Source organism: Pygoscelis adeliae, unplaced genomic scaffold, assembly GCF_000699105.1.
Source record: "Pygoscelis adeliae isolate BGI_AS28 unplaced genomic scaffold, ASM69910v1 Scaffold181, whole genome shotgun sequence".
Taxonomy (NCBI): domain Eukaryota; kingdom Metazoa; phylum Chordata; class Aves; order Sphenisciformes; family Spheniscidae; genus Pygoscelis; species Pygoscelis adeliae.
In genome coordinates, this window is record NW_008824360.1 from 3,194,491 (window position 1) to 3,204,433 (window position 9,943).

At 39.3% G+C, this 9,943-nt stretch overlaps 1 protein-coding gene across 1 annotated transcript in view; it reads left to right on the top strand.

The window, feature by feature from the left end:
• Nucleotides 1-9,943, top strand: part of INADL (InaD-like (Drosophila)) — a 151,433-nt gene that overhangs the window by 15,716 nt on the left and 125,774 nt on the right. Inside the window, exons 10-12 of the mRNA XM_009319816.1 lie at nucleotides 696-831; nucleotides 1,113-1,247; nucleotides 7,725-7,801. Of these exons, the coding sequence (XP_009318091.1) occupies nucleotides 696-831; nucleotides 1,113-1,247; nucleotides 7,725-7,801 (348 nt within the window). The remainder of the gene's footprint in view (nucleotides 1-695; nucleotides 832-1,112; nucleotides 1,248-7,724; nucleotides 7,802-9,943) is intronic.

Here is a 9,943-nt window from a genome sequence, read left to right on the forward strand (position 1 = left end):
TTTTGTTTTAAGAGATAATATTTATAGAAATATGATTTTAAATTACTTTTAAAATGTGTGCTATGCCAGACCTTCCAAAGTCAGCTTCTCCTTTGTGAGAGCAAAAATTGATACAACCTTGTGCTTTTATCTGCAGCTTTGCAGGAGAAGCCTCTATTGATGCATGATCTAACAGTGAGGTGAACAGAGTATTTTGGGTGTAAATTAAAACATCTGAATTAATATAAGAATTGGGCTGTTCAGAGTGGATTATACGAACAGTTATGTGTATAGGCTTGTGTGGGGCATGTTAGAAATCCATGAGAAAACTAACAGTGATAATGAACTGAACAGAGTTCTAGGTTGACTACTCTTGCTGGGAAGCTTCATCCACGATACTCCTCAAGCTGTTTTTTGTAAGCAAAAAAATTGTAGGGGGAAATCACTGAATACTTAGATTAGTCAATTCTGTTTTGTGGTTGCCCCATGAAGACAGAAGAAATTACTGTTGTGTTTCTTTTTAAAATGCATTTTTAAAATATTATCTAATTAGTGAAATGTATCTCATTTAATGAGATTGTTTTGCAAATACTACTGTTTGGGGTGAATAACCCTATAATTTCTGCACAAAATAATGTGGATGTTACTTACAGTGTATGGTACAACCTAAGAACGTAATGTGATTACTATTATATGACACGATTTTCTTGTTTTAGGTTGATGGAATTAATATACAGGATTATACCAACCAAGAAGTGGTAGAGGCGTTGCGTAACACAGGACAGACTGTACGCCTTACCTTACTTAGAAGGAAACCTTCTACTATTTCTTCAGAAAGACCTTCAGGTAGAGGTAATCCTAATCACTCAATTTACAGCTACCTAATTTAACAATTAGGACTAGATACCACATGATCCTAGATTTTGTAAGGGCACGCTGTAGAAAATGATATACTTAAGGAGGAATGGAAAGAAACAGAAATGAGGGATTCAGGAAAATTGAGTGCAAAACTCCTGTGCAGCCGCCCCGCCCCCCCCCCCCCAAAAAAAAAAAAAAAAAGTAGTTAGTGAGGCAGTGTTACTACTTCATATCTTTTGCAATATATGATTTTTTTTTTTTTTCTGTTTTCACAGTGCAGCCAACTGTTCCAACTTTTGTGTCCCCTGGAGCTGTAGGGACTGAAACTAGTGTGGACACTAAGAATGAGGAAAACCAAGAACCGAAGGATAATCTTCACAATGAAAAGAAGCAGAGTCTACATAAAACAGGTGGATAGGATATCTTGCAGTGTCTCTTCTGAGTCTTTGGAATTGTCTTTAATCCATTTTCAATACTGATGGGCTGTCGTGGCTTACTCCATCTTTAGCTTTCGCTCTGTAATGCTTTTTATTCAGGTCCCTCTGAAGTAAAGCTCTACCTGTTGGATCTATCCACTCTTTCACCCCACTCTATCCCCAAAATGTAGCACTGTCCACAGGTTTGCTGAGAGTGCATTCTGTATCATCATGGAGGTCACTGATGAAGATACTGGATAATATTAGCCCCTGTAGCTATTGACCTCTCATAACTGGCTGTCAAGCCATTGGTTAATGCTGTCTTTGATCCCAGTGGTCCATCTAGTTTTCAGTGTATTTAGCAGTCATCAAACCCATGCTTCCTTAGTTTCCAGATGAGAATGCTGATATAAATGGTGTCAAAAGCTTCGGTAGAGTTGAGGTGTATTACACCCTTCATCCACATAGCTATCTTGGCAGTCAGATTAGTCAGTTATTTGGCAAATCGATATGAACTGTTCCTGATTTGCCACCTTATCATTTATGTCTTTGGAAATGGATTCCAAGAGGAACGTATCTCATGATCTCTCCAGGGCCGAAGGTGAGACTGACTGGCCTATAATTCTCTGGATCTTCCTTCTTGCATAAAGTTTGCCCTTTTCTGGTCATTAGTGATCCCCCTTTGATTGCCATGTTTTGTTTTGGGTTTTATTTTGTAGATTATAGACAGTGGAGGTGCAGCCATTTCAGTACTCTATAATGAATCTCATAAGCTCTATAGAGCTGAATGTCTCCAGCTCACCGATTCCTCTTTCTAGCCCTGGTCCTACTCTGATGACCTGAGGTGTCCTGCCTGCAGTCTTCTTCTGACAGAGAAGATTTGTTCATCCTCCTCTGCTGTCAGGGCCCTGAACCAGATTGCTAGGTGAACAGCATCAGGAGATGTAACTCTGGGAGTTCACATTTACTTCCTGATCCAGTGTTACCTCAGTCATATCTATCTTCTTGCCCTCACAGGTCTTAGGCTCCTGCATCTGCAGAGTCTTTTAAAAATACTCTGTTGGTTTCCTGTACATCATCTCTAATGCCCATTTGTTGCAGTTTCTTCTTTTGGCACTGCAGTAGCTTCGTCAGAACTCACCTTCCAAGCTGCTCAACTTGGCCTCCCTACAACCTGTGACCTGCGCTGCAGCGTCCTCCCTCAGGGGTTTTGACTGAGTAGGGCTTGATGAAGGACCAGAGGTGGCTGCAGCAGCAAGGACAGGGGATCATGTCTGGTGAAATGTCTCCATTTGTAGGTCATTTTCCACACAAATGAGACAGGTGCCATTTCCATGAACATCTGTCTCACCTGTGTGCCACCTGCCATGTAACTGCCTTGCTTCTGTTTGCTTGTCCTGCTTATAGTGCTCCTGGTCATTGACATTTCCTGGAGTGCCAGAGAAGTAGGAAGCCTAGCACAAGTTATGTCCACCTCCTGTGAGACTGCCCACTTGGCAATGAACCTCTCCTTGCTGCCTGCTGGTTCCCAGACCCAACCCATTTACCCTGTGGTACTAATACTGCTGCATACTGCTTTCTGCCATGCTACTGTTGGAAAATAGAGTTCAGTCTCTAGGCATGTAATTTCTGGCTTGCTTTCCCTGAGCTTACTAGCTGAACTGGAAATTGTTGATTTCCAGATGAGAATCTCTGGTCTGGCAAAGGCATAATAGCCATGATAGCTGGAGTCAGAAGCTGGACAGGAGTTCAAATTAGGCATGTGTTTTTAACAGCAAAGGCAATTGGACATAGGGGCAGATCACAAAGGCATGGATTGCTTTGGTTTTTAGCTGACTTCCAGAAGGCATGCTTCAATTCCCCTACAGATTTCTGGGCTCTTCTACAGGAACTTCTGGGTGAATTTCTACAGCTTGTGTTAAAGTCGGCATAAATTATCCTTATGCCTTGTAGTTTCTAAGATATGTAGATGTAATAGAGGATTCTACATTATGGCTGTCAATGAATAACAATTTTGCTATGATTGTGGAAGATCTGTCAGTATTAAAGACAACCTGGAAACGAGAGAAATGTAGCAGTTCCTATGTTCCATTCTGTTTTACTTTTCTGTCCAAGCCTTGTAACCAGACATCCTTTGTTGTGACTTTTGCATGTTCCCAGAAATAGGAAGCCAAAACAGAGGTGGCTGAGTAGCTGAGATGTGAGGTTATCAAAGCATTGTTTTAGCTGTATGAATGGAAAAGCATATATGGATTTGTAGTTACAATGGACTAATAACTTAAGGACTTAGCAGTAGGATGTATTTAGGGGTAGAAGGGCCAGAAGGACTTACACTCTCTATGACAGAGGCTAGAAAAGAGCAACAGATGCTGTCCTGTCTCACTTACCCAGTCCTTTTTTACTGTGGAACTTTCTATGCATAAAGTATTTTCTTTCTCTACTGAAGTGAACAATATCTCTGTAGTCAGTTTCTGACTACTCGTGATTGGGTTATCTTGTGCCACAGGCTGCAGATGTCTGCCCTGATGCAAAGAGAACTTTCTGAGGAATTTGTTACCTAATACCTAGTGCTGTGCAAATATGGTATATCAATGCCAGGATCAGTTTATGCTGGGAACTAAAATTGTTTTTACCTGGCTTGAAGTTAACAACCTCTGTTAGTCTCAAGGTGTGTTATCTAGATATGGCTTAGTGATCCCTATTCTGCTGATAATCAGCTTGGATCAAACTGTATTTTTGAGCCCTCTTCATAGCAGACCCAAACTGCTTTGATGTGGATCCACTGCCTCTCCATAAATACTCCGAAGCCCTTAGTTTCAAAAGAAGTTTGTAACCAAGTTGTATGTATATGAGTGGTTCCCCTTCAACTCTAGTATTGCACAAATCTCGTAATCCCCTTCCTTGGAGCTCTGTGGAGTATGGTGCAGATACACCTGGGTCTGGCAAGGACTTAATTGCCTGGAATCCATAGCTGCTGGTTGTACCCATGCTGATTCCTTGCAGGAACAGTGAGGTATATCTGCACTGCATTCCCCAGTGCATCATGTAGCAAGTATACTAAGAGATTTTTCTATTCTCCTATGTATCCAAGCTCCCCTTACCCTGGAGAATACAGGATAATGTGTTTGTATGCACAGTGTGTCTTGGGATACCAAAATTTAAACACTGAAGATACTGTTTGTTTGCAGTTGGATACTGCCCTTGATACCATCTAGCAGTGTTGGTCCTCCTTGGGCCAGCAGGATAATGCAATGGGCATGGCTTTGAAACTGAGTAATGAATCAGGAGCACTTAATGCAATGGTATGCAAGTATCATTGCTTGATTAAACTGGGGTTTTTCATAGTGAAAAACCACTTAAAATTACAAGGTTCTGCAAAAGCTTTATGCAACTATAAAATGAGTGTGTGTATCTCTGTTAAAAAGTTGAAACACTTAGTTGCAAAGTTTACTCATACTGAAATACGATGTATAAGATTTCACCTTGGAATAGAATTTAATGGCCAAGTTTAAATTCCAAAGATAGGTGCTTATTTTGGACATGGTGATGGGCACTTCATTATAGTGGTGCTAAAGTAAATACTGCTAATTTAAGGCTCTGACTAAACTCTGGAAATGCTTTTAGAAGTTTAATGTAAAAGGTATGTTTTATATAATATGTATTACTTCCCTTTAAGCCCAGTTGTGTTAAATTCTTGTTAAATTGTGTTTCCTGGAGAGGTATTAAATAGTAATTCTGGCCAGGCAAGACCGTGCTTAAGCAGTTCTGTTACAAAGAGAACATGGTTTAGGATGCAATGTGCACAAGGCCTGAAACTTTCTGCTAGCAGACTAGAGGCAATTAATGTAACAGCTGCATCTGCAAGACTGCAGACTGGGCAGAACTGCTTTCTTTTGCCTTGCAGCAGTGCTCAAAACCCAAAGACATGATGATGCTAGTCAGGCGCTTAAAGACGGCTGGGGAAAAATATCCGATAGTTGGGCAGATAAAGGTAGTCCATTAATGAAGTGCACTAGAGCACAGTACACATCCTTGTATAGTAAGTTTGTGAAACCAGGAGGAAATTCCAAGAAGAAAAGATCCCAATTTTGAAGATGCCAGCAATTTTGACCAAGAAAGATGATTTTTACAATACACTTGTGATTTATTCTTGATGCTTGCTAATTAGAAATGAAAAACTGTATGGAAGTGCAGGCAGAAGGACAGACTAAATACATTGAAAGTTGTTGCTAATGAAAGTTGTCCCTGCGAAGCGTTTTCATTTCTGAGGCCTTGCACATTCTAGAAGACGTGGTACGTATCTCAGGTCATGAGAAATCCAGCTGGATGAGACACTAGAAAGAAACTTCCTATTAGCTGCCGTGTGAAAAAAGCTGTTTGGGGAAAAAGGAACATTTTAAGTGAATTGGGTGATACCATTGGAATTGAATATATTCAATCCAAATCCCTCCAGCTAACATTTCCACAGTTCAGAGAAAGTTACAGGCGAAGACTTCAAAGTATGTTTGAAAGAAAGAAAAGGGAAAACTTCAAATGGAGACATGCATCAGCACCTGCTCTGAACAACACACAGATTTTGGTAATGTGTTTTGCAAGTGACAAAAAAATCTGTATTCAGCCAACTGAACACAGCTGACACACTTTGAGCTTGACCCTAAGATTCAGTACTCCTCGTGAAGCTTAAAATCTATATTTGGCTGCACAGGGGACTGCAGGTGCTTAGGTCCTGTGTGTTCATGCTATAACATTGTAATAGCAGAAAAAAAGACTAAAGAATTTCTGTCCCTATGTATTTCTGCAAATAGGAGGAGTAGGAAAAAAATGCATTTTTGCTACGGTTGGAAAGAAAAGATAGTGATCAGCCTGTGCTTGATAACAAGGCTCACGAAGACGACTTCTCCTTAGAAACTTCAATTAAATTTAAATGGAGGAAAAAAACCCTTAACTCACAGCTGAGAATTTCGGGAAAATTTGTCTTCCTTTTTTTTTTAAGGAGATGGTTTATTTCAGAGAGAACTGTGATCTGTGTTTACAAACCCAAGTCTTTATTCTTGGTGGCGTTTCTTTTTGGTGACAGAAAATAGTTATCTGAATTGCTGGAATCCTTGAATATCTGTGTCTCCTTGAGCCTATAGGTTAAAGATGGTCTGGATGTTTCCAAGTGAAATCTCAGCTGTTAGGCTCTGAGGAGTGTCGTTTCTCAGTGCAGATCAGGCAGAATTTGCCTATCCGGCGTGACAGAAAGTGAGTGGAAGAGATACAGTGATGGGTTATGTCATTGTACAAGTTCACTTAAATGTTTGTTTTGAATGAGTGGAAAACTTAAAAGTTATAAAATGATGTAATGAGAATTGTATTGCAAAGCTCATGTTTTATCTTTGCAGTCTACAAAGGTGTTGAAAGCAAAGGCAGCTTGACACCCCATTTGTGTTGGCTTTTGCTAGTAGGTAGGCTCTGAGCTTCTCTTGGTGTCTTTAAAATTCCCCCCTTGAGGTTTTACTCGCTTGTTTGTGTGCAAAATGTGAGGTTGTGATTTACATTCTAAATTTCAGTACAACACATCAGCAATACTAAGTGGTCTGTGCCTTGTCTAGACATCTGACAAACTATTACAGTCGTTCAAGGGGGAAAAAAAGTTTTCGGTAATTCAGACCCCAGTTGCTGCTGCTGTAGCTGCTAGATGGAATTTGCTTTACAGCTTGATTCTTACCGGTTAAACATTGCTTCGGCTTGGAACTTTATATGTGTGCTGAGCTTCTGGATGAGGTCAAATGCAGGGCAGCCAGTCATTTTATGCTGTCTAGCTCTGTCAAATTGTCTTACATGAATGTACTACTGCCTTGGTTGCATAAGTAAGAAAGCTGAAAAGATATAAATGTCAAGATAGCCAAGTTCCCACGGAAGACTGGTTTAGAACTGGAGCTTATATTAAAGCTCATGTTACTTACTGGCCTAATTAAACTAGACAAGCCTTTATACCTGCCAAATGTATAAATAAAGTCTGTGACTGCATTGTGCTGACGCAGCCCCTCGATAACAGCAATATCTTGTCAGGTGTTTTACTTCTTAAGGGGGTTCATTTTGGTGGGAGATAATGCTTCCCTGGAGTGGCAAGCATTTTTATAGCAACAAATTATGAAGTCATGTGAAATTTGTTTTGCAGCCTGAAAGAATGATTTATTTACAGTACTATGGTACAGAACTTGTATCTCATCAATGCAAGCATCACCTCTTCTGCTTCTCAGTTGAATAAATCACATGTTAGCAGTAGCTGACACTTTGCATTGTTTTCCTAAGAAAGACATTTTTGATTTGCACTGTTTGATAGACTCAGCTTAATGCACTTTCCTTTTTGGGATTATTCCCTCTAAACTTTTATTTACACTGATTTTTTTATTGAAGTATTTAGAAGTAAACGTACTTATGAATGTACAATATGCTTGTAGATTTAATATTCACTTCCATATTTAGGAAGAGTCCCACTCCCTCCAGCACATGAGCTGAAATCCAAGTGGGAAAACCTGCTCGGACCTGAATACGAAGTTATGGTACGTTATCTTATAATAAACTACATTCATGTATGTTATTTCTTTAAATTACAGATCTGTGAGCTTAGCATTACAGGCTGTTTACAGAACAGTTTAGAGTTTGGAACAGATCAGTAACATCAAATTTTGTTTCCTGTAACATCAAGGCTGAAATATGGGAGTGTTATAATGAGTTGTTTGGGTTTTTTTGGTTTTTTTAATTCTGTTTATATAGATACTATTGTTATACAGATACTGGACAGGAACAGTGATTTAAGAAAATCAATTGTCTTTTTAAATCTGCATCATAGCACCCACTTAAAATACGTGGCATTTTTATGATTTCATTTATGATCTATTCATTTCATTGTGCACTGGGGGAAAAAAGGCTCAGGATAGAGCTCCTGGGTCTCACAAAGAATCTTACAATTTTATTAGAAGAATGAAAGAATGATTTTCAAACATGCTGGGAAAATAGAAAGTAATTCACGGTAGTGTAACTTGGTGGTGCCAATGTCTATTAGATATTTCTTCACTTCATATTAAATAATTGCCAAGTAAAAGATTGTTTTGATGAATCGTCCTAAGGAGTTGACTGAAATTGTAATTCACTGCTGCTTTTCAGTGCTATGTTAGCCAGTGAGTACAGATAAAAGACTCCAGCCAGTGTTCTTTCCGAAGACTTAAAAAATTCTTACCACCACCATGAAAATGCCCTGTTTGTCTTTGCAATGCTTGTCCAGTTGATTTAGAGACACTTATTTTTACTACTTGAAGTAACCATCGTTCCAGTCACTCGCTGGAAGATTTAAAGTAGCTTTAAGAATTGCCTTGAGAAACTCACTTCTCTTCTTTCCATTAGCACTCCTTTAAGATCTGAAGTTCGTGTAAGATTATGTACATGATGCAATAAATCTGTTTGGCTGCCCACTTCAGTTGCTTGGTATTCCCATCCTTACATTTCAAGAGTCTGATATTACTTCCCTTAGCACTATCACACTTCCCACAGAGGACGAAAACCTGCTTAGTTCATGAAACCATCCGTTTCTAATTCTTTAGCTGCCGCGAGTAAATGTCAGGAGTGAAAATGTTAACGATTGGTCCTTTTAAATAATAGAAGGAAACTGTTGTGGCATCCCATTTTGAAAGTAATTTTTCGGTTCTTCCAGTTCTTGTTGTCTGTACCTACCTCTAGTCTTCCTTGTCCATGTTCAATAACAACATTTAGTTCAATTTCAGCCCAATAGCGCAGTCCCTGTTTCACGCTTTCCTCACTCCTACACTCAGCTCCCAGAAAGTCACCCTGAAGGTGCTTAGAGGTTTGATTATTCTCTCAGAAGTATTTCTCTTCAGAGGAAATAGCTGTTTGAAGAGAGGGTTTGGTGTAACTCATGGCTTCTGTGTTGCTGATCCTTTGTGGTACCAATGGAAGGAGCTGAGATCCTGTTGAAACAGAAAGAGACCCTGGAAGTTTGTGCAGGGATGTATGACTGTGTGGTATTTTTTGCCAGGTACCTAAGCGTGAGCAGTCAAGCTGAGGAGTTATCAGTCATAGATTCATTTAGTTACAACTGAATGGACATGAAATGGATTCTGTCTGTCAGGAAAAATACCCTAGGTACTGGCAAACAAGATGCTGGAAGCCCTGTTTAAAATTAAGCCAAAAGAAGAAGCTGAGACTTAGTATTGTTTCATAGATACTTTGTTAAACTAGAAATTTCCAAAGGAGCCTGAAGTTACCTGATTTTTTGCAAGACTATATATTTTCCAAATCTAACAAGTGTAGCAATCCTTCCAAACATATTCAACTTCAGTGTCCCAAACTCCAACCCTGGGCCATAGATCACCACAGATGTCATCTTATTACATTTAAAATTGGAGTAAATAACCTTCTAAGGTTACAGATAAATAAAATATTTTAAGGAAGAACATTGCAAGAAAGCTGGTGGTGAACATAGTTATTTTATTAATATAAAAAAATGAAGATATACTGAAGGGATTTCTTGTCTCTGTCCTGGTTTTGGTTGGGATAGAGTAAATTTTCTTCCTAGTAGCTGGTACAGTGCTGTGGTTTGGATTTAGTATGAGAATAATGTTGATAACACACTGATGTTTTAGTTGTTGCTAAGTAGTGCTTACACTAGTCAAGGACTTTTCAGCTTC